This window comes from Dicentrarchus labrax, unplaced genomic scaffold, assembly GCF_905237075.1.
Source record: "Dicentrarchus labrax unplaced genomic scaffold, dlabrax2021, whole genome shotgun sequence".
In the NCBI taxonomy this organism is placed as follows: domain Eukaryota; kingdom Metazoa; phylum Chordata; class Actinopteri; family Moronidae; genus Dicentrarchus; species Dicentrarchus labrax.
Genome location: NW_026136715.1, coordinates 19,358,777 through 19,384,600, shown reverse-complemented (window position 1 = coordinate 19,384,600; position 25,824 = coordinate 19,358,777). Strand labels below are relative to the sequence as shown.

At 39.5% G+C, this 25,824-nt stretch overlaps 1 protein-coding gene across 5 annotated transcripts in view; it reads left to right on the top strand.

The window, feature by feature from the left end:
• acot7 (acyl-CoA thioesterase 7) overlaps nt 1-25,824 on the top strand; it is a 57,649-nt gene that overhangs the window by 18,100 nt on the left and 13,725 nt on the right. For 3 of the 5 annotated variants that reach the window (XM_051426799.1, XM_051426798.1, XM_051426796.1), the window contains 5 exons: nt 3,241-3,332; nt 3,674-3,788; nt 4,530-4,544; nt 4,690-4,776; nt 19,898-20,014. In XM_051426799.1, the coding sequence (XP_051282759.1) occupies nt 3,241-3,332; nt 3,674-3,788; nt 4,530-4,544; nt 4,690-4,776; nt 19,898-20,014 (426 nt within the window). The remainder of the gene's footprint in view (nt 1-3,240; nt 3,333-3,673; nt 3,789-4,529; nt 4,545-4,689; nt 4,777-19,897; nt 20,015-25,824) is intronic. The other 2 variants (XM_051426800.1, XM_051426797.1) reach the window with 1 other exon arrangement.

The following is a 25,824-nucleotide window of genomic DNA, read 5'->3' as shown; positions in this document are numbered from 1 at the left end:
CTGGGATTCGGGACTGTTCAGTGTCTTGAGAAAAGAAAATGTGCATTTAGGAAATTTCAAGAATGGTATGAAGTAATGATTGATGCCTTAAACTTAGACTAAAGGGGATTGGGTGATGCATAAGTAGTGCTGGAGGGACGTTTCCCCCACTTAAGCACCTATGTGAATACTCAAATCAGTACCCAAAAAGCACAGTCTACCTGTCTGTCTAAGCTACTGGTGCTATTTGTTTTGTAGTTAACACCCAATTTGCTGGGATTTTGTCCTAGGTGAAGGTTTTGTGTAGATACACAAGACAATCAAACAAGTATTTTTTTTTTTGGCTTGTCCCACAGAAGACTACCAGACTCTGTGGCTGTTGTTTCCATTGTTGCTATGCTTGTATCCGTATGTTTTATTACTGCTTATGCTGAAGTCATTTCTGTTCGCACACATTATTCCTGTAAAATCTGCCAAGTGGTGCTAGTTGGATTGTCTGCTGTGCAATATCCATCTGCTCACATGCAGTTGTCTATTTCCACGTTCATGCACTCAATACACTGCAGCACCAATACACCATCAGTTGAGACAAGGTACCTGCCACTGCCAGGTGCCATTTGTCTCAGCTGTCATCATAGCTGCCAGAGTGTCCTTTTACATAGATGGAGCTCCTTGTTCTAAAGCTGCCACCAGACGAACTTGAAAAACTCTACCCAGCCACTGTGCTATCAGCCACTTTATTGAGCATTGTGCCATCGAGTGTGGAAATTTGAGTGAGCAGATTTGTGGAGCTTGTGTTCAGGGTTGATGCAACCAAAACATTTCCTTTTCACTAATTCATTAATGCTAACTAAGTAAGCCAGCTGTCTCTCCTGCTACTCGAGACCCCTCCTTTGTGACAGAATTCAGTTCTCTGTAATCACATAGAAACCAACACATACAATAAACCCATTCCTCAGTATTGAGCAAATTTTTCTACAGGAATTTAAATAAAATAAAAACAGAAATAAGATTAACTGAATCAAGATAAATATTCCACATGTAGTGAGCTGCCTTACCAACGTGCATAATGAGGAGTAATATGTGCTGTTTTTGTAGACACACTGTGAAGGTAAGAAGGGTGCAGTCCAGGCAATGACATGGTCAAACATTGACATTGTCTTCATTTGATGCACAGGGATTTGAAATTCAAAGCCAGTTCCCTGGTTAAATTCTGGTCATAAAGGTCATCAGTCGAACTGGGAATGGTTCTTAGCCCGCCGGTTCATTCCAGCGCTTCGCCCTCCGTCCCTCTCTCACTCCTCCTCTTCCTCCCTCCATCCTAAACACAGTTCACTTGAAAGGTCCAGCAGGAGCTAATAATAGACTGGAGTCACTCAGTCTTGGTAGAGTTAGGGATTTGTAAATATGCCTTTCTCCTGTGGGCAACTTCCTGGTTGCTGGCAAAGGCGGGAGCCAATGATGGGAGGAGGAGAGAAGCGTGGTCGGCATGGCAACGCGGCATGGCTGTCTGCACGGCTTTAACTCGGGTGTTAAATGCAAATGTTATTCCCCAGGAGTAGTCCACCTAAAGCCACTGCTCCCACTCTCTTCTCTTAACTTCACATTTCTTTCTGGTTTTCCCTTTGATCACACACACACACAGTAATGTCACAGTCCTTCATTTCCATTAAGATATTTTTAATTTATGACATGTCCTATTTTTAAGTTTCTATGTATTTAACACCAGTACAAATAGTATAGTAAAAATATGGCCAAAGCAACAATTAAAGGAAACTTTTTTTTTTATTAGATTAAAAAAAACTGTGCTTTCATTCCGTAGTATCAAAAAAATTAATCCGAATATAATCCTTATCAGTCTTAATGAGACACATTAACCCACTGAGTTTATCAGATGGTGCAGCCACAAGTAATAGCCTTTAACGCACTAAGGCAGTGATTTCATTTGAACCTGCTGGCCCTGTGCTGTCTTTAATCTGTGGGCCTCCCTTGTGTGCCATAACAACACAACCTCAAAATAGCCCCCCTCTCTCTCTGTTAGCAAATTAAGAGAAAAAGTGTAGGCAGAATAGAGCAGATATCACTATGGCAACCTCTCCGCCTGATTGCTATGAGATGTGATTTCCACGAGTTTTGTCTTCTGATCTTCTTGGTTCTTAACTTTCTGTAGGAAGGCAGAGCTAGTGCTGCAATCGTTTCATGTGGTACATGGAGCTATGGGAATATCAGACCCTATATTAATTCACAGGGAAACCAATGTGTGCTTCATTCATTGATGATGAAGATGCTTTTATTGTGGGATTAACATGGGAAGACAATCTAAGGGATAAAATCTTAAAGTTACAGCACTTATTTCAAAATGTTTTCCAAGATATTAAGACAGTATACAATATAAGACAGAAAATAACACGGAATATCAGGAAAACTAATAATTAAATGTGTAATATAGTTCAACATTATCTCAAAAAAAGTACTAGATATCCCAATAATGACCATTATTTGCTGACCATGGGAACTTTCTTATAGACGGTCCAAAGATTAGCTTAGCTGACCTGAAAAAAATTCTCATGATTTCAGCAGTTTTATTCAACACTTATCAAAACAAAGAAATCATTGATGCATAGCTATTATCAACAATGATAAATGTGTCAGATGTTATGGAAGTTTTCAGTTGACGCCTTCTTATATTTCCGTCTACAGAACCTCATTGACAAAAACTACATGCTTCTGTATCTTTTGGCAATTGACACAAAAGAATGTCAGCTGCCAAAAGAATGAAGGTCACAATGTAAATATTTGTACAGAGAGTTTAATGAGTGAGTTTTCATTGTATTTCATCCATTTTATAATCACAACACGAGAATGCAGAAAGTTCAGGATTTAGGGATTATGCTAAACCTTGCACTAACCGAAGGCCTGAGTTTAGTGAATGTGAGCAAGTGTTGTTCTGAATAGACATGAATGATTGTCTTTGAACAAAGACCTCATTTGTTTTCTGCTCCTTTGTTTGCAGAAGAAAGACTAATCTTCAGGCAGCGCCTCTGGATTTGTTAAAAACTGGATTGGCTTTTATTGGGGTGTTTTGACAGCAGCTATTTCAAAATTGTTTGCTCCATTGTTGTTTTATTTTAAAGAACATGTCAAAACTCCCTGCTTATTGGTTTATAGACATACAAAAATCGTTATTTGGTGGAAAACTGTAAAATTCCTGACTGACATTTTCCTCGGTACAAAAATTCGACCTTTTCTCTGTGACTGCAGGTAACGAAAAGCTGGCCAACAAGGCAGCGCTGTGGTACGTCCCCTGCTCTCTGCAGAATGTCGACAAGATCATGGAGGTGCCGCCCATCAAGGTACATGGAAACTTGGTTGCTCTGACCTTCATGGACTGAAGTTTGGCATTTCACCTGTCAGCCTCTCTCTGTCTCTATCTGACTCTGTTCCTCTATATGGATTGGAAGAGACATGACCAGAAGTCAAGGAGAGGGAATCCATGAGACAGGCCATCTGGTCAAGATAAAAATATTGGCATTCAACAGTGTGAAAAGTCCATCTCACACTGTCACATTGTCTTGAATGTCAGTGTGATAAAAAAAATCTTTACTTATACCACATGCAACTATGCAGAGACAGGTGTTTAAGTGGATGTTTACACGTGTGCATATGCTCATATTGTATATATGTACGTTTGTAGTATGCCAGTGAAGAGCAAGAGGAGGAGGGCAGAAAGCGCTACGAGGCTCAGAAGATGGATAGACTGGAGACCAAAGCGAGGATTGAAGAGGTGGTACCACCTCCACCCAACCAGGGTAACATCCTACCCGAAAGGCCTCAGATCAAATCCTAGCATGCAGTTAACGTACAACAGATAATGTTCTTGCTCCCACGTGGATTGAAAGATGTTGCAAAGATCAGCTAAAATCTTTCTTCTGTCTGTTATTGATACTAATGTTGTCATTGAAAAGGTCATTATGGTTTACTCTGCAAATACTGTAACACCTCCACTTAACACAGGCACTGCACTGACCTTTTTGAGCCGAGTTGTTTCCCATATGTTGTTGTACAATAATAGTTGTAGTAGTTCAGGTACACATAATACAGGACATCATGTGCTGTGTTTCTATAGCTGTAGCCTGTAACAACTCAGTGCTGTGATAATGAACTGAAGTCAAAAGCAAATACTTTCCTCAGTATCAGACATTTTATTTTAGTTCTGATAATTGTTAAATATGAATTCATATAAATTAAATTGTTCTGTTTTTACGTTGGGAAACAAGTATTTGCATTGACATATTATTGCTAAATACTGAGGTAAAAATAATGCCAACTGTCTATGGTCTATGGACTGTCTGACTATGTTCTATCAGTGATGAATGTACTGTGGTGCTGCACTGCTAAACATTACAATAGTGCAACTCTAACATACATTGGACACAGAAAGAACTTTGTTAAATAACAATGAAGTTGATCAGAATAGATGTATTCAATCATTATAATAGTAAAATTGATAACTGATTCTATAATTTTGTCATGTTCACTCAACTCCTCAGAGGATCTACTGAAAGGTATGTTAACTCGGAAGGCTGCAGTGAGAAGCATGTTGGTGTTGTGTTGGCTTGCTTGGTTCAAAAAACACACTTGCAAGTTTTTAAATACAAAATTGCCATTTTTTTCATATTTCTTTTTGTTGTGTGTGTATTTGCATTTCAGAACAACACACAGTTGGCTTCAGCCAGTCCAGTCTGATCCATTTGGTGGGCCCTTCTGACTGCACACTGCACAACTATGTTCATGGAGGTGAGTCTAACTGTTTCTTTTCCATTTCCAGCTTGTAGGTTGAGTACGTTGTTAAGTGGACAGTTGACTTTGGGTCATAATGATATAAAGTTGCAGAGTCAGTTCCAGAGTCTATCTGTAACATGAGAAATTAGGAATCTTCAACAGACCATTGAGCAATTCTTTCGATATTAGCAATGAATGAAATGCAATGTGAAAGGGGTCACTCATGGTGTCAAACCCAACCCTCTGCATCTCTACTAAGCTTTTAGCTACTTTTAGCTCATTGCTCACCATCCCCCTGTACAACTGTAGGCAGCCATCAGAGAGCTGAGGTAACAGTGACTGGTGAAGTCCAACATCTAGCAGCTGAAGAGCCAGATATTTTTCTTAGGTCCTTAAAAGGCGTACAATACATTATTCTAGTGGACAGAACCATTACTCAACTGGGCGCTCATGTTGGTCTGTGCCTGCTGGATGTGAAAGCAGGCATCTCTTTACTAATATGTTAACTCTTGATAAGCTAGTAGTATCTGAGGTCTGAGTTTCTCTGACCCCTAAGTGGTTGATGTGATTTACCTGAAATATTTTCCAAAGTGCAGTGAGGGGTGCTTGAAACCTGTATGCTAATAGATGCAATTACTTACTCTCAATTAATCTGACCACTGAGTGTCTGCATTTACCTTTTCGTGGTAGAGGCCCCTAATTAGACTCACCAACCTTTGTACTCTCTGTTAGCAGGGAAAATAAGCTACAGGCCGATCCTTTCAGTGTAAATTATATAAATTGTCAATGCAAGGAACATACAGTAGTCTCTTATGATGACTACATGTATGGCTGTGGGCTTGTTCCTTGCACACCATATATTAGTGTTACACACTATATGTAACTCAAGGGGAGATATGCAAAGTATCAAATATCTAATACACTGACTTCACTGAAGCACAGAGAGGTGAACTTATTTGATATTATCTGTACTATAATACTTAAGTATTCAGATCCATGCAAAGTAAAAAAAAAAGTGGTTTTATTCAAAGTTCAAATGTACAACCACACTGAGTGATTGATCCAGTGCTAACAGCTGCTGACAAGCTGTTTCAGGGCGCAGTGTTTCCAAGTTGCCCTCTGCCACTTAAATCTGTCAGATTTCTATGTCACACGTGAAACAAAGAGCTCAGCAACAGCATCAGTCTATTTGGTATTCAAGGCACAGGAACAGACCTGACCATCCACGGCCTCAGTAGTGTATGAAAATCCTGTAGGGGAGAGGATGAAACAGAGACACCTACAGCAGAGAGGAGATAGAAGAAGAGATATATATGTAGAAGTTGAGGCGAGGAGTAAAGAAACGTCTGTAAAAAGTGATCAAACACTCACATATACAGTACACGTTCTCATGTGTTTACAATATCTACATTATTCCATCTGTTCCAAATCAGCGGTGTGCTTAGGAATCGCAGACAAGGTTCCTCCCTGTTTTATAGCCTTTGGCATTAACCTCAGACTGTACGTTGGTACAGCATGTCCTGTGGCAACACAGCAGAGAAGAAGAAATAGTGCTGAATTTAATCCAAAGTGAAATGTCCTTGAGAGAGAATTGTATTGCTTTTAGTACAATTTAGTACTTATGTTCTCCTAAGTGAATGAATGAGGGATGCAAGAATAAAAAAAAGTTATGTTCTGTAATGTCTTGCAGTTTTTGGGATTGAGTGTGATTGTTCTGTATTTGAGTGTGTGTGTGTGTGTGTGTGTGTGTGTGTGTGTGTTCACTGTTGCGCTGCTGAAATAACTGCTCGGGTTGTTCTAATTCTGTGACTTGCATTGACAGCACTCTGTGCTGTTATGAGCATGGCTGTAATGGTGAGGAACAGAATGACAAGGATAAAGCAGAAAATAGACATCTAGAACAACAAATGGGAAATAGAATGTAGAATAGAAATTTATGGTGCTGATGCTGTTTCCATTTCTGTGCTTAGCTGACAAGCTAGACGAGTCAGAGGCTTAGATTGGCCCTCTATGACACGTCTTTTGACCTTGTTAAAAATTTCTGACAGGGGCCTATCCAATCATCTTTAAGTAGGAAAAATATTTTATTTGAATGGTGAATTTAAAAAAGACATTTGGAGTATTTATTACAAATATTTCTTCTGTGCACATTCCCAAAGCCCTTTTAAATAGAAGCATTGTATGAAAGAAGCTTCCTGTTGTCTTTTTGTTCTTTCTCCCTGGGCCCTTTTCCCCTGCTGGAATTGATCCAGATTCCTAAAAACAAAGTTTACAAAATGCAGAGCTAACAGTACAGAAAGCAGCAAACTAAGATGTAAAACAAGATAAACAAATAACATGAGTGTATATCCACATTTGATGGTTTAGCCACCCGCAACCAAAAACTTGCTTATCTGATGTCCTAAACAACATAAAAAGCAAACCCTGACTGGAAACCTTTCTGGCTGTATCTGTAACAAATCCCACATTTTATCAGCATGGAACAGATGCTTTTTATCGGTCGAGGTATATTGTTTCTGGCAGGACATTCCTGCCTCATACTGCCATTTGTATTGAGGTCAGCTATGTAAAGAGGCCATCAGAAAGACACCAGATAGTGAGGAAGAAAAACAGAGGAGAGATGTTGACGGGGAAAGAGACGCAGTGAAAAGGCGACAGGACAGGTCGGCAGGATGGGAGGAGGAGGAGGGAGCAGAGCGGGACAGATAAGTGTCGCACGTGTCATGGTTGCCTTTTTAATTTAGCGAGCTCGCTGAGAAATCTGTCCAATTAAAAATCAACTGTGGAACAAGCATGCAGGTCATTTAGAATGCACACACACACACACACACACACACACACACACACACACACACACACACACACACACACACACGCTCACACACACACACACACACACACACACCTCTGCTCTCTCTGTACATGCCATTGCTCATTAGGCAATGTTCCCTGTTGTTCGCTGCTGCTGCTTTCACTACACTTATTTTGTTTACATAACTGAGTCAGGTCAGGCAGCCAGGGTGCTCGTGCTCTCTTTCTCTCTTACTGTGTCTTACTCTCTCGCGCTCTCCCTTTCTCTATATACTCTGGTTGGAGAAAAGCAAACTGACTTCTACATGGCAATGACGGGCTATTCACTTACTGTATTTCACCCCTTTTGTGGTGCGGAAAAGTGGCCTACTTAGCTTAAGCCCAAGGAGACATGAAGCACATGCACAAACACATGAACATTCAAGTACACGCATGCACGCACAAATACAATTGTGTCAACGTAATACCCTCTATTTGGTCAGGAATAATTTACAGTCAGTACTGGATCTGATTCTGCATTGTGCAGGCATCACATTCTTCATTTAGCAAGTGGTTTTTAATTATCTTTTAAAGACAAACACATACTTTTCACCACAATAAAGCTCTTTCTTACTCACCTCTAGTGGTATCAAGCCATGCAGATAGTTTCCTAAGGTTCTGAGATATCCATCTCTGAGATTCATGAACAGTTTTCTTCTGATGAAATAGGCCCTGTGACAGATGTCTACAGTAAGGTCTGTGGATGATCCAGAGTATGTCTGAAATCACAAGTTGCTGTTATTAAATGTCATTTTTCAATGGCTTGTGCAGAACAATCAATTCCTTTTATCCCCATACAGTATAATTTGGTGGCAGCAACAGTTTAATGAAAAATATCTCTTAAACTGGTCGCACAAAAAACAAAACTGCATGCATGGCTAGATACCACCAGAATTGAGTGATGTATATTTTTGTGATTTGAACTAGGGCTGCACAATTAATCAAAATATTATTGAAATCACAATATGGCCGTGTCCAATATCCATATCGCTGAAGCTGCAGTATAATAAGGTACTGGAGTGCTGCAGAGATGCTCTGGCCAACAAATCTTGTTCTCCAGATGTAAGAAAACATGGTACAGACCCCCCAAAATGTACATTACTTTCAGTGAAAATTAAATTTGCGATGTGAGACTGATCATTCCCACACTAATTGTGAATCATATCGCAAAGGACTAATCACAATGTGTTTTTTTTACTTTATCGTGCAACCCTAATTTAAACTGTTGTTGATTGTGGGGAATGGATCACATTTGTGGAGAGTCAACATTGATCAATCAATTAAAGATGAATGCGCTGGTTGGCAATAGAAGAGAGGAATATCCCTCTGATAAATACCCAAAATGTTTACAAAGCCAGAAGTTATGGGGTCAAGGCCTGCGACTGTTGATTTTCAAATGACAGACAGCTGGGTCAGTAATGAAAGTCTCCGATGTGCTGAACAAAAGCTTGGGAATTTTCTAAATGCTGGAAAAAGATCAGAAACCTTTAACTCGAGTCCTTTAACTCAACCTTTCTTTTTCTTTCTCTCTCTTACGCTCCTTTTCCTTGTTGCTAAGTCTTTCCCATCTGCCTATCTCTCCTCATTATCTCATGCTCTCTCTTCCTTCTCTCCCTACTCGCTCCCCTCCTTCCTTCATGTCCTAAGGAAGCGTACCACCTGTTTCCATGGAAACAGCAGTTGATTGCCACAGGTGGACACCACTGCGGTCTGATTAAAACAAATGGACCAAAAGAAACAAGATAAAGAAAATGACATACACATCGCTACATGTTTTGATGTGTCTTGCATGAACGGCCCTGTTCTGAAGGTTTCATGTTTAAGATGCTTTAAGTTTTTTCATCTGTGCACAAACAAATACTGGTGGTCAGCGTGTGTGCTATTTTTTGCTATTTTGTTGGTTCTCTATTTGTGTGCACACTTGTTTTCACTTTGTGTGCAGATGTGTGGCAAACCAAATCCGTGAGAGGTGTAGTAAATACAGACGTGTGCCTATGAAGTGGTTAGTGTGCATAGATTTAATGTGTGTGTGTGTTTGTGACAGAGTTGAGACAGGGATTGCCTGAGCACAGGAACACATCCATCACTGTGGCTCTATATTATCTGTCCTCTGCTCTGATCTATGCTCAGTGGGTATATAAACATGTCACTGCCTGAGACAGAGGAATTCAGGGAGACAGGGATATGTCCACTGGAGCTTGTGTGATCGACCTTTGTGAGGACTGTGTGTGTGTGTATTGCTTCCACTACCTCTGCCTCTACTCTCCTCTCCTCCAAAACCAACATTGATTTAGAAATAAAATACTGAATCAGCTGAGGCTTTCAGAGACTTTCAATAGCACACCATCCTGGTTAAAAACGAAGCACCTGTGGCTCTTCCTAACCTTGTGGATTGTTCTTTATTAATCCCAAAGGGAAATTGCAGTTACAGCAGCCAAATCATACATAAGAATAGAATCAACATAAAGATATTCAAAAAGCTGCAAGTAATTAGAATCTTAATTAGAAAATGAACTACATTTAAAAACTAGGTCTATACTCTAAACAACAGTTAAATAGCATAGCCTACTACTCACTCTGTGTCTCTGTTACAATCTTAATGGGAAGAATGGTGCTGTTTCTGCTGAGACATCAGTGAAGCAATGTCTGGCTCCAAACTGGAGAGTTTTAGTCTCATGTCAGGGTCCACATTGATCTGGTTACACTGCTTTGTTTTCAGACCAACACGTGTGGAAAATCCAACTTCACAGTTGTAGGTGGTTGGAAACAGCATCAGCAGTTTCAGAGCACAGCCAGCCAACTCAGAGTGCTCAGGTTGGATGTGGAACCTAAAGTCTGTCAAACTTTTCTCTCTGAATGTGGTCTTAAGTGCCCCATCATGACGGCTTTTTCCTTGCAGTGCTAAATTTAAAGTGTTGAGAATGTTGAAAACAAAAGACAGGTATGCTAGTCTTGCCAGCTACAGGAAAATCATGCAGTCTGTCATGCGGTTCATCAGTATGATGCAGGAATAACTTGACCTTATCGTGCAGTTCAAAGAGAGACGTGAGAACTTTCCCATGCGACAGCCGGCGAGCTTCAGTATAAAAAATACGTTTTGTGTGTTCGATTCCCATTTCTTCACACAGAGCTTTAAAAAGAAGTGTGTTCAGTGACTTGTTCTGTGTGAATGTAACACTGTGTTGCTGTGGCGGATGGCGCTACTGCACATACTCGAGTTGCCTGTCCCTTCTGTTTTCCAGGCATTGCAGTTTTCTGTCCAATGCCAACACATCTTGTCCAGTTGAGGTTATTCTTCACAATGAAATTATTGAGTGAGTCAACAATTGCCTCTCCTGTGGTGTTGGTCGACAGGGAACGACAAAAAATAAAATCATCATGCACTCCATCGGCGTAAATGTACCTTACAAAACACAGCAGATGTGCCTCATTCCCGATGTCAGTTGACTCGTCCAATCATAGTGAGGAGAACTGGCTTTGGACCCTGCACAAATGTATCAAACAAAACCTAAGTTCACCATAGTTCTCTCTGGCTTTTGTGAAGGCGAAGTCCAAACTTCAATTATAAAATCAGTGGAAACTTGAACATGGTATTATATGGTGACATGTGCAGCAAATCCCACAGGTATGTGTGAGCCTGAGGAGCTTTAATGACCCGAACCAAAAACACAACAGAGCAGCCCACCACGTTCAAAGCAGTCATTAGCTGAATGGAGAGTTTGTTTACTTGTGCTACACGCTGACGTAGAATCAATACAAGAGAGAAAAGGCACCAGCTTTAATGACCTGCACCAAATTGATTCTACAGAACAATACAAAGAATGGTGTAACAAGGCCTGGATTTGACTCTGTGTGTGTGTGTGTGTGTGTGTGTGTGTGTGTGTGTGTGTGTGTGTGTGTGTGTGTGTGTGTGTGTGTGTGTGTGACAGTATACAAGTATACAACCCAGACGAAAGGAAATAGACACATAAGTTTAGTGATACCAAAAAGCTGTAAGTTGTTTAGTATGTGAGTAACTCTTCATATTCAGCTCAAGGCAGAGGACACTGAATCACTAAGGGCTCACATAGCTGCACAAAGGGCCTGGAACATAGATATTATTATTTATATAAAGACATCTATTCTGTCATCTATATAATCTGTGGTCAGTGGCCCTAACATCTGTTAACATGCTCCCTATAGCCAACACAGCATAGGTTATATGATGGAGTACTACAAACTTAGGTTTGATTTCAGAAGTGGAGTGGGGCAAAAAAACAAAAACATTTTCCGTCAGTACATCATGTGAATCACTGCTGGGTGTGGTTAGAGGTGTAAAAGCACTCATCTGACCACCCATAAGTGGTGCTAGGTTTGGATAGATGTGAAACAGATAATTTTTTGTACCCACGAAACATGCAGAGGTCATTTTTGCACCCCTGAACAGTGTCTGCAGCTCTTCCTATCAGGGAATACAGCTTCAACAACCTGTACTTGTCACAGAGTATGGCAGCCTATAGTATATAGGTTGTGACGCTAGGGGCAAAAAAAGTTAATTTTGACACCTGGACAGAAGGAGAACACTTTTAAAGAGGCACCAGCATTACCGACTGTCGCTAACAAGCTGGTATTATCCAAACACAAAATGGAGCAGATGTTTCAGTGGTGAAATGAACATCACTCTGTTAAAAACAGAACAGACATTAACCATGTTCATTACTGCCACGAAGGCCAAGTTCTACATTTTGAAAAGTAATCTGCAGGAGCCGTTGACCTTTACCATCACAGCCAGAGGTGCATTTTATCTGAAAGCCCTTTATCTGACAGAATTTCCATTACAGGAATCGTATCTCAGTGATTTTCCCTGGCCTGTGGTGTGCATGGAGCTTACAGTTTATCAGTAACCATGACAGCGCTCGCTTGCAATTTGCAGAACTTAAGGCCACACACTAATTTGTTAAAGTGTTTAGTATAGCTCGCCACAGCTGGAATGGTAAAATATACAAAAAAATATGCCACTTATAGGACTTTCTAAGAGGATGTGGGTGGTTTGCTGCGTGGCAGTAATGTTAACAGGAGCTGTTTCTATAGTAACAGCTCATTAGGAGGCAGTGTGAGCCGTTTGATACTGTCCATGATTAAAGCGCTTGTTGGTGGGGGGGTGGGGGGAGAGGGAAGAAATAGACATATAAAGATGGAAGGAGTAAATTTAGGAAGTGATGAATATGTGAGAGAGGCGGAGATCATGCATGCTTTGCTGTCGATATCTGTTGGTGTCACACTCTCTCTTCGGTGGTTGCCTTGCGTAGTGTGCTGTGTCTGAGCTGGTTCTAATTAAAAGGGCTTGAAGTTTGTAGACAGAGTTGATGGGTGACAAGAGCTGCCCTGAAGACTCCCTTCGTTGTTCTCATGCCTGTTGCCGATGGACAGCATTGTGCACGAAGATTTGGGGAAATCGTCAGAAGGTATCAAATCACAGAGGTATTCTGCCCCGTGGCCAACTGGGCTGCACTAGGGACTTGGTTACTAATTGCCCTTTTTTCCCCATTTGGAGTGAGCTGTCTTTCCTCTTCATACACACCAACTCCAAATCCCCCGCCCCACCCCTCCCTCTGCCTTTCGAGTTCCCACCCTACGGCAAAGGGAGAGTCATAGTGTGCCATGTCACCCTGTGAATGTGTAACGCCAGGCCCAGGGCTGTCTTGGCCTGGCTTGTCCTCATTTGCAGTCTCACATTGAGCCTCACTTCAACCTTTTACATCGACTGTACAAGGAGAGGGTTTTTTTTTTGCAGGAGTTGCATTAACAGTTCCACTGATGGTAGTGATTAATAAAGACAAGCATCTTTCGTACTCAAGGACAGTGCAGTCCTCTGCTTGATTTGGCTTGACATTTTATTCACGGGTTTCTAGTGCACCAGATAAACTGAATATCCAACACAGTCTCATAATTCTTTTGTGAAATGAGCACGAACCAACGCTTGCTTTAGAGCTTTGTTAGAAATAAATCCTATGTGTCCGCAAGATGCAGTACAGCACATTAAGCTTGGAGGCAGTATATAAGAATGTTAGACAAGGTCAGCAGCAGACTGTGAACAAACAACAACAACAATTGCAACAACAATTTGAAAATAATCTAATAGAGCTTGTTTGCAGTTACCTGCATGTATGTGATATCTCTAGCTTCAGCAGCGTTTTCTTCCACTATTGCCAATATTAATAATACTGTAACCTTCCAGAGTTTCATCATGTTCAGTTTTATTTACATTGGGCAAAATCAGAAGTTGTTAAGGCAGACGTCCTAATGTTGGCCACGGATGATTTGTCCCTAATCTGCCTCCATACGGATATATTTTTTTATACACACAAAGTATGAAGGCACGTGTGTGGCTAGTGCTGCTTGTGTCGCAGCTGCTTGTCTGCATGAATGTTTTGTTAAAAAGTAATTATATACGAGCTCTTAAACAAGTACCTAAAGGTGAATATTAGACTATTAAAAGGTTATTGGGAATTTAAAGGGGGATTGTGTCAGTAGATGTCTTGTGTGTGCAACATCTTTTTGTATCATCTTAAGTTATGTTTAGAGGTAACAAGAAAAAGCTTAAGATTAGGTTTTATTAAAAGTCTTTAGGATGATTATTTGATTATATATATATATATATATATATATGATTATCAATATATGAATCATTTTTTGGCCACTCGGGGGCAGAAGAACTCCAACACAACCAACAGACTGACATATAATCGCTTTCTAAAGTTGTTATGGCTAATGTTAGCAAACAGTTGCTGATTTACACATCCAGCAGACATTAGTAACATTAGCATTCATGGAAAATGTCTCTTAAACTGACACGTATTTGCTTTTTTCACCAAAGTTGCTAACTGTCTTTCTACCGTTTGGTCCTGGGCAGGTGGAATATAGAGGATTTTTGAGAGGATTTTAGCTGAAAATGACTCCCTGCTGTTGGAAATGATGGCAGTGTTGAGACTGAGCCATACAGTAATATGTGCAAAATCCAAACATTGAGCTGGGTTAAGAAAAGCTAATACAACTGCAGTGTTAGGTGATAATTCTCTCTGGTGGTTTTGTGAGTGTAACCCCTTTTAAATTACATGTGCACTTGATTCATTGTTGAGCTAAAAGTAAAAAAAAGTACAACTGGGTGAAGATTATCATAAGGTTGTAGTAAAAGTGAACGTATAGTATCGTGCGTATAGTCTTGCCATGATTTAGGACTTGAACCAAGGTCTGAGTTGCAGGGAGACGTGGATCACATCCACATTTGTCCTTCATTTCTTATAAACAGCTTAATGAAATGCTGATGTTCCTCTCTGAAATAAAGAGACATCTGTATTTACATCTACAGTTGCTTTGCTGCTGCTGCTGCTACTGCTGGGGAATGCTAATGAGCCATTTTAAGGAATTGCTGAAGCTTTCTCCCACAATGTGACAAGTGTTTGGTGAGGAAAAATAAGCAACAGAAATATGAACAATTTTGAAATGAAGACCTTAATCAGTTACTGTGCATAATTGTCTAGCTCTAAACAGCAGTATTTTCAAACGCTCAGACTTGCAGCTTGCTTTACTACTCAAAGCTATTCTTGGGCCGTGGGAAGTCTCTAAGGCAGTGTGGTAAAGTAAGGAACATGAGCAAACTGGGGTAATTACCCCCCCCCCACACACACACACACACACCCACCAGCCTCATTTTCTCAAGGCATCTTGGAGAGCTGCTTACACGAGGGAGCCAGAGAACAAGACCACGGGAGCCCACTCTCACTGCTCCACTCAGTCTCTGAAATACACTGTCCAAAACACAAATAACCAAGTCCTCAGTACATTTCTATTTATTATTTTCTTACAAAGTTACAAAGTTCATGTCATGTCATTTCTGACTGTTCCAGTCTAGTCATTTAGCACATTTGCATTCACTTCGTACCATAGCATGCTGAGCAGGGCTGTCTCTCTCTGTTCCCTTATGCTTTTTATTTATTTATTTACCCTAATTCTGATAATAGCCATCATGACATTACAGAGAAACATAATAAACATGTAATCTAATTCATATCATGTAATATTTGTAATTGGAAGATCAAATGAGTTGAAATCTCAAAAAGGCATGGTCACCTTATCCATGAATTAATAACTTCAGAGCACTGCTATGAGATAAAGACAGAAAACAATATTTGTGTAGAAAGGGCAACAGCAATATATTGTTTATTGGCTCAGTTAGATTACCTCATTGAATGCTACTTTTAATACTTTTTTTAAAGACTAGAAAGATATTCCAATTCAGCTTTTTTTTTAGACTTAAGAAGCTCTGAATGTACCTTTTTATGATATTTTTCTAAAATGCTAAAATAAATATGCATACTGCAGCAAACCTTGCTTAAAACTCATTGGTGATTTGGTATAATGTTCACGGTTTGTTGGTTCCTGGGAGCAAAGCTTCCCACAGTTTGAGGCAGAAGAAAGTAACAGAGTTGGGACAGCTTCCAGAGTTCAGGGAAGGTACTTGACCATGTTGGTCCCATGAGGAGGAGGCAGTGCAATAAAATAATAATAGCAATAGGGAACTAGGCCTATTATTATGGGGTGCAAGGTAAGGTGCCTCAGTCAACATTTACTTGTGGAATTAATTAAAGAAAGGGATAACCTGTAACACTGCACATATTAATGTACCTTTCCATGTTCTAGACAAGATTAATGGTCCTCTTAAAACTTTTTTTTGGTGACCAACTTTTTATTAATTTTCCACAACCACCCCACAAGGTGGCATAAGCATGCAAATAAACATTGACACTGACATGATATTATCACCTTTTAAGTTGACATGGAGAACGTTGCAGATTCAACAAATATGGAGAAACATTAGCGATCAATATTCACTCTCTTTTAGCTCTGTTTTGGTCTCCACCAACTCCTGAGGGATATATATGGCTGTTAAATGCTGCAGAATGTCCACCAGCTAGTGGCTAAATGTGTCTGTTTGTTGTTTTTTCTGTGCAGGTAGTGGGTTCTTAGAGCTTTTTCTTTAAAAACTGCGGCCTGCTGTGGCTGTGGCTCAAAACAATGCTGATGATGAAAGTTGAGGGCCTGAAAACCAAAATAATAAGCTTAAAGTTGCTGTAATGGTCCATAGAGCTGAGAGGAACTGCAGAGTTGGTTCATAATTGTCTGTGGGTCATCACAGACAAAAAATATTGATTATAGCGGCTTAAAGGTGTGTTTGTTTGTTCTAGCATCCATTAGCTCCCATCCCAAATTTCATACGCTCAGCATTTCCTCTCAGTTTAGTGTCAATGTTCTTAAAGTCAACATAGTTTACAGATCAGTTTAAAATGATCAGTGCAGAGCTGTAAGGAAATGTCAGGTGGGGACCACTGGAACAAATACAGGTAGTGTGTCTTTAAATTTAATCGAAATGTTTAGATTCAGTTTAGCGTAATTCAACGTTTGTGTTCAATTTCATCATCTTGTCAGGTCATGATCCATCTCCATTAAGTGTTGCATGCTCAGACACGACCACTTCTGGCTTTGAATAGCAGCAGCCTGCTGTGCCTTGTACCCAGGGGAAATTTTCAATCTTAGGTGAGATCCCATCAATTTTCACAACATAACGTGTATGGGGGAAAAAACAAGATGGGTTTTGGAAAATGCCTCACAACAGGATTAAAGAAGGAAGTGATATATTTCCTTGCCCACACACACTTTAAGCCTGACATGCTGTTGTCACCTTACTGAACACTGGTCACATCATCCGCCTTAATCAGAGAGCGTTTTTAATGGATATACTTCCCCAATCTAAAGGGTTTTGGTTCGAGTTAAAGGTGATGGAGCCTTTTATGTGATGGAGCAAAAGATCTGTCACTTTCACACTGCCTGGCCTGAGTTTAACCACATAATCACACATCAAAGTAAGAGCTCAATTCAATTTCTCTAGCATCAAGCCATTTTCTATTTTGAAATCCTGTTGGAAATTTAAGTGCATTTCTCTTTAACCTCTGATAAAGGTTTAGCTTGGACAGAAAAATATGTTTACTTTCCAGTCGAAACCTTTTGTACATATCGGTGTTATCAGCAAATAGAAAATCTCTGGCCATTTGAGCTAAGAGGATGTCAAAGTAATGGCATTTTTAATTCTTAATAAACTCAACAGGCCAACTTTTACATTGAATGCTGCATTTGGGAGCAAGCAGCACATTCTGTTCGTACTCCCACACATTTGGCTGTCATAAATAGAGGCACACAGTGCAGATGGTAGGAGCTTTTGGGAGCCGAACCAGCCATCAGCAAGCAGACTTATTGATTTTCTGTAGCATTAGGGATACAAAACGCAACTCAGAGGGAACGATTGGGGCAACTGGAGTGTCTAGTGAAGGTTTGAATATTTGGGAATGAGATTATGTTCACAAACTCACGCACGTTGCACTTGCACACACATTCTCATTCGAGATGAGAAACAGATGCCACCCTCTTCCTCGTTTCTCTCATCTCCAACCCACCCACTCCATACAAGATGTCCCACTTTCTGTGAGAATCCCACAAACAACTGTTTGTGGGACACAAGACACAAGCTGCAAAGGTCGTACCATGTGTGGCACAGGCAGACAAATGCAGGTGTAGATTTGTAAATTTCTCTGTGTCTACTTTGTGAGCTCTGCAGCTTTATAAATAATGGGTTTCAAGCCTCACTGTAATCTGCAACCTTATTTGCTGCTCGAAGTGTTTCCTTGCTCCTTAAATCACTTGCACACTTTTAGAGCGTGGATTGGCAAAGAGTTCTGTTAACCTTTTGATAATGGGTTACTTGATGTGCTCTCACATCTTCAAAGAGATAGTTCACCCAAAATGTGTCTCTTTAGTATAAAATACTCACCTGCTGTTGGTTTGAAAAGTGGCTGTGAAGTGTTTGTAGTTTTATCTCTCATACAGAACAGCTTGGATTCATTTTAAGTTTTCATGGCAGAGTTTAAATTATTAAACAACGACGACATCTCGAACCATAAGATCTGCCATAAATGTAGCTTTTAATAACATGCAGCAGCTAACATTTCAACAATCAGCAAGTCTCCTTCAGATGAAGACCACATGCTCCAGGCCTCATCTGTTGAGGACCTAGCTCTGCTCTCTATATGCCTGCTTAAAAGCACATGTTTTTTTTAGGCTAAACATATTGGTCACACACAACAAACACAAGCATCTACTGTAACTCTAATAGTAGCTGTTAGTGTTTCGAGCATATTGAGCTTTGGACAGAGTTCCCACAAATAGCCCATATGACTGTTCCAAAAACACCTCATATGAGTATTTCTGGTTAAGTTTAGGTAACTCAAACTACTTGGTTACTTTAGGGAAAGATCAAGACAAAACAATTCTTATTTTCAGGTGTTTATACACTAATGAAAACAGACCTGTGAATATTATTTTCCATTTCTGCTCCTAAATGTTACACGCTGGACCTTTTGGCAAGAAATCAAATAATAATAACCGTATTTCCAAAAAAGCTGACATGTTCTTTTAAAAGAAACCAGCATCTGTCTCTTGTTTCAAAGTCACAGACTTCAGCTGCACAAAAACACAAATTGATTCCTTAGACCTGTTATGCAAGTATAGCAACTGCTTCAGTCTTTGCTGCCGAGAGAGGACAGTCATTATTCACATCACTGCGAGAGGAAAATGCTAATGAGGTCATTTTAAACCATAAAACCAATTACTAATGCTGTTGATGTTCTGCTGAAGACCGTCTCAATGGACAGTAAATAAACGGACCACTCTGCAAAAGTGTTTTGAGTATTTATGTTGTCAGCTGGAAGTCAGTTAGCTGAAAATCTGTTGAAACACTTCTTACTGGCAGTCAGCTGATAAACTATCAACAGTGGACTAATGAGTCTAAATGAGAAACTAATGCTGAGGAAATGGCAAGGAAACTCATTCATAATTTAGCTTCAGGTGGATAGTTATATAATTGCGTCAGGAACCCCATTAGCTTTTACAATCTAACCTCAGTGAAATAGTGTCTCAAACACAGTAGAGAATCACTCCAACTGAGTGTCCACATTCACCCATAAAGGCTTGTTTTATTTTGAAGAGAAATGTGATGTTTGACAGATGCAGAATGCAATAAGTTGCTGTTCGAATATCAGTAGTTGTACACAATCATAGCGTCATCCTTGACCTTAAAATACGGACGCTGACAAAGCAGTCTGAACTCAAGTGCCACTTACTGGCCTGTTCTGGAGCATTCGACTGTATCAAACTGAACTGTATATCTTACACAAGTCCATGTGTGTGTCTGGAACAGGTGTGACCATGAAGCTGATGGATGAGGTCGCCGGCATTGTGGCTGCTCGGCACTGCAACACCAACATTGTCACTGCCTCTGTGGATGCCATCAACTTCCATCGCAAGATCAAGAAAGGTGAGGCTGACGTAGCGAATACACTCGGAGCTGTAAGTCACTGACACATAAAAACGTCCATAGGTTTAAGGATATACTCCAAAACATGTACTGCAGTGTTGTAATAGCCTGGAGGACCTTTCATGCTGCTTCTCTTTCACTTTTGCCTGTTGCCCATTAATGAACTGCACTCTCTAAACACCCAATTACATGATGATGTGGAAAATCTCAGCAGTCTATGAATTCAGCCTCAGACAGTGCTGTTTTAAATTGGGCTAACCAACGTTAACAGTTGTCACACTGTTGCTAATCAAGACAAATTGTGTTTTGTGGGGCATGCATCTACATCTGGAAAAACACACCATTGTTATGATTGAACTATTTTCCATTACCGAGCTTTGTGTGTGAGCTGTTTCCTCACTGTTAAAGTGAGAAATCATTTATACTGCATTTTGCCACCAGCAAAGAACAGCTTGGACAACACAGTTAATCCAAAGTGCTTGTTAGGAGCAAAGATAATGCAGATGAATCCAAAAAGGAACAATCATATTCTCCTATAGATAGACATCCACAGACAAACTGAATCATTCAGAACAAGTGTTAGAGTTAGACTTTATTTTGAATATTTTACTGCTTAACAGTACTGATTTCAAAGGACAAACAATATTTTGACAGAAAGAGTGTGGACCAAAAACTATGTGGTCAATTAATATTGAAAACATTGTTACTACAGTTCAGTTCATTAGTCTTTTTATGGAATCTAATATGTCAAAAATGACCGAAAGCAGTATCTTTAGTGGTGTAGATTGGTATATTACATTTATAGGTTACTGCATTTTCTTGTCTCAGTGTCTGTGTTATCTGTTCATGTGCTGAAGATGATGTGATCCAGACATCCAGTGCTAACATTCAGATGTTATGATTACCTCGGGATACGATGTTAACAATGGACTAGCTACAGTCTCTGCATCTCTCCCCACTGTTGAATTATGAAGCAGTAAGGACATTTTTATACTTCACACCTCAGCACAACTGTGCCAGGTCAGCTGCAAGTCTACTGCATTTACAGTTAATGTATTTTTAGCAGGATAATTCACTCAATTCAATTTTTTTTCAGTAAGGGGTGAGTGGCTGAGACAGATGTAAAAGAGAGGGGACGTTTAAAACCTTTTTTTGGACCAGAAACTGAACAGTACAGACTGTTTGAGATCCATGTCCACATCTTTCAGCTGCTTGTAGTTGCTCCGGTTGCTGCCTCTATCTGTCCTCTGACTTTAGGTAGTGGTGACATGATTTCCCCTGGCTTCCACAGTGACTTAGGTGTTATGTCACCAGTAGATTTCCCATTTTGCTTAAGGTCGTCAGACAAAATACTCAAGAGGTGTGCTTAGGAAAATAACGGTCAAGGATCAAAACAAAAAGTCACCCGAAAACAGCTACTGGCATTGTAGGCAGCACCTCTGGATCTATTTTTGCATTTTATGGCATGTTTTTTCCCCTTTATTTTCAGTGACATTTTGAGATATTTCCAGCACAGCAACAATAGAGATTGAAGTAAAACATTTTCATCAGACCTGGTTGTGTTTTAGTCCTTCACAATTAAAGCTGATGGACCTATACGTTTATGATTTCCCATTTTTTGTGTTACAATCACACAATCAGCTAAAGTTTGAAAATCATCCATCCATTTAGATATTTGAGAAATAAGCTGAGGTTATATGGTTTGGTTGGGGTCCAATTCCAGTTTAGAAGGTAGGATCAGCCTGTGAAGTTAAACATGAGGCAAAAAAGCACAAAACCCATTATAATTACTATTTCTCCGTTGATATGTAACAGCCAGCTGCAAGCACAGAGACCAGATAGACTGGTGAAACACATTCTGGAAAAAATGGGAAATCACCAAAAGGCAAGGGCAGATTGTTTATGTTTAGGCAATGAAAGTCCTTTATCTGTGTTTGAAATACTTTTAATGAGTCCATATAAAAGAGAATTTAAATAAAATGTAAATATATGTACAAAATAAGAGACAATCATGGGAAAGATAAATATATAAATACAGGTGATTAACATAATGTTAGAAGGCAAGAGAGATTAATATGGTTTTAAGCCTGTTGTTACAGACAGTCAGAGTTGGGGCACACCTTAGATTATCTGCTAATTTGAACCAAAAGTGGGGCCCACAGTAACTAAATGAAGCCTTACTGATCTGAAAAATATCAGAAGGTGGAATTTTCCATTAAGTGTCCATGAATACTTTTTCATAAACAGCGAAGAGTATGAGAATGTTTGGCTAGCCCGTATGCCATGCAAACCTGTGTGAGGCTAGAGGACCACACACCAGGAGACACACAGACAAAATGAACATTAAATACAGTGAGATGGGAAGTTAAGGCCCAGGACATTAAACAGACGGAGGTCTGTGTCTGCACATGGTTCATGTGGAGGATGTTCAGATGATTTGTTTATGAATTTCGGAGGTCCTGCTGTGTCTAGCCTGGACAGACCACTTATCTAATTGTGCAGATTTTCAGTAATGTGGGGTTCAGCAGCAGAAAAATCACTGCAGAGCAGGGCAGGTTTTCTATGCCATAATATAATCAGAGAGAAATAACACTCAGGATCTGAATTTGAACTACAGATAAAGCAGGTTTTCAGAATGAACACAGCACCTTAAAATGTCTTAAATAGGATGGCCAGGGACCAATAAAGAGCCCATATGTAACTAGCTACATAGAGATCCTGTTGATTAAATGTATTTGTTGGAACAGATTAGGTATAGGTTTTGATAATACAAATACAATAAATATTTTTTTATAACCTTGATTCAGTGAAATGCAGAGAAAGATGGTGCCAAAATTTGGTTTCACGTATTATCACAAAAAGCAGAACAAATCCAAAAGTTCACTGATCCAGGAACGAACATCTGAACTGAACAAGCAAACATATGATCATGGAGCAGATTGATGAACGCAGTGTTATTAAAGGGTTAGCGTAAGGCACCACACTATGGTTGTGCCAACAGTAATACTTATGGAAGGGGTTAATTAATTGATTGATTAACTGACTCAATTAAAAACTATTTATAAAGTAGTTTGTAATTAATGTATGCAATTAAAAAAGTATTACCAAAAAAGAATACAATTAGCATTTAATTAAGCAACTATGATTTAATGAATGTGTTGTAATTCAAGGTTTTGTCCTTCCATTGACTGTGTCACACTTCATTTGTCGCCTAATTTACTATAATCGCCTAATATTTAACTGTATCAGCACTTGAAGTTTTGAAGAGACCTGTTGTTGTGGAAAACCTTTGGTGTGGTCCAATATGCAGAAACACAATTCTGATTCAGGGTTTTCCCATATTGTATCTTTTGTTTTTGCAGATTATCTTGTCTGGAACACCTACTTCTTTAGCATGTTTTGAAATTAAATGCAGCCTAATGCATTATTTAGATATTCTATAATACATTTTTTTACAGTGCCTCATGTAAACTATATACATGTGCAGCAAAAAAGATCGCAGGGTGTGTGAGAGCTAAAGCATCAATGTCATACTGACTATGTTTAGTGGATTAATTCCCCTTTGCGATTAAGTGTGTCTAATTAACCTTAATATCAACACTACGCTACACTATGTTAAGTCTTTTTAAACATTAGAAAATGACAGTTCTCCTGTCACACTTTGTGAGTCTGTTTATTAGTGTTATTTTTGTTCTTCGCCTACACTGTTTTGTTTTTCCCCCGTAACCACAGACTTTGCAAAAAGTAAAGTAACTGCCATGTCATACTGAACAAATAATGTGTATTATTTGGCACTGAGAATATAAGTCGGCGAGGTGCTGGCCATTGATGTAGCACAGCAGTGTTCAGTCACTGCTCTTCTCCGTTATCCATTACAGCAAAATGCCCAGAGGTACAAAGGATGAGAATAAAGGCATAAAACTTCAAAAGGTGAATGTTGGATGAAAGGAGATTTGAGCTAGAGAGAGAGAGAGAGAGAGAGAGAGAGAGAGAGAGAGAGAGGGGAGTTCTGAAGGTGAGAGAGAAAGTGTGAAATAAATAAATGAAGTGAACAGTGTTGCATAATGAATACTTCACAATAATGTTTTTTTCATTGATTTTAAATGTAATTTCATTGATCCAGCACGATCTGTAGAAACTTGACATGAGTTGTTTGCTCAAACAAGTAAAGACAGTAGATAGAAAGTCTGACCTAAAACCAAAAGCGTCTGTGGATTATGTGTTGCTGTTTACATGGAAAAGAAATTGAGTTTTGACCATTTAAATGTATTTATGCAGTTTGTTTGTTAGACCCTTAAATTGCAACACGTGCAGAGCCCTCATTGACCCACCAAATGCAAATTAAGTACATTATGGTAACAATGCTAACTAAAGCAAGCAGTAGTACTTACCATCCTAATAGAGATTCCAATTAAGATGAAAATAAGGCTTGGAAATGCATAAAGTCGGAGAATTTGTGTTAGATGACTCCTAGGTTTAGCTTTCCTTGGCGTGGAGTAAAGGTATAGTACTGTGTTTGTCTGAACATGACACACTTTGATTCCCAGCAGCAAAAGAAACAATCAGATCCACCTAATGTGTTTCTGTAGAAGTTGTCTGAAGTGAGAGCTATTATTTCACCTGCATATTGCCTCCCTTCTTTTACAGCCTTCTCTGCAAAAAATGCAAAAAAAATGCTATTTCCAGGAATAGAAAAGAGAAATGGAAAAAATCTTAACTCTGTTCACGCAGGCTGTAGCTAAAATAGCAAAACTACGGCTCAAAGGTATTACAATCCCAGCTCAGTGCATACAACATGAAGCCCTGGCATGGACTCTCCTCACAGCAGATTAGCTGTATCAAACAGCTCCTCAGAGATGGGACTCGTTGGCTGACCTTCAGCGCTGCACAAGTCCAAGATCTACTTTCTGCATAAATCAATTATTAATCATGAAGGTCTCATCAAGGCTAATTTTTTTGTGTAATGTCATTGAGCAGAGCACGCTTCACTGTACCCTAATACATCTATGCCAGAGATCATCTATACCTGGATGAGACTGGACTCGCTCCTGGCAGTAACATGTAAAAACACTCAATGGGTCGACAACAAGGAAGAGAGTAAATACTCAGTGTATGTGCTGGGTGAGCAAGCTGCATGGAGACAAATAGATGGTTACTTCGCACTACCTCACCCGGATTTCTTACACAATTATTACACGTAATGATCTTTTCACAGTGTTTCGCTCAGTGGGATTTTCATTATCACCTTTATGTCAAAAAGAAAGCAGGCTCATTTTTCCTGTTTTCCATTCATTATTAGAGCAGTAGCCAAGGGTAACAACACAAATGTATTACAGTATACAGATTAGAGAGACCTTATGTCTAATGACTGGGTGCCATTTTTGTTTCATATGTTTCTGTCCGTAGTTTCAGTTTTTTCCTTTGATACACTTCATTTAATCTGGATGTCCATTTTCCCATGGAAGGTGGGCCCACTCTGAGCCAATGTCCAGTCTGTAACCAAAAGAATATTGAATTAGTATGGATGTGCAGTCTTCAGGGATTACTCCCCGTACCGCAGCATTCATTCTCAGGGATATCTCCAAAACACTATGTATGAAAACAAAGACATCATAGCCTTGGGACACAACCCAAAAATATGAAAATAGTTTACAGATTGTTCTCCACATTTCATCCAGCATGCTCCACACACTGAGATCGTTTAACCAAATTAATTATATTGACATGTGTCTTGTTAACTTGTACACATCTCTTAAAATCATATTCAAAGTTTTTGTTAAGTCCTAATACCTAATTGACAAAGTTTAAGT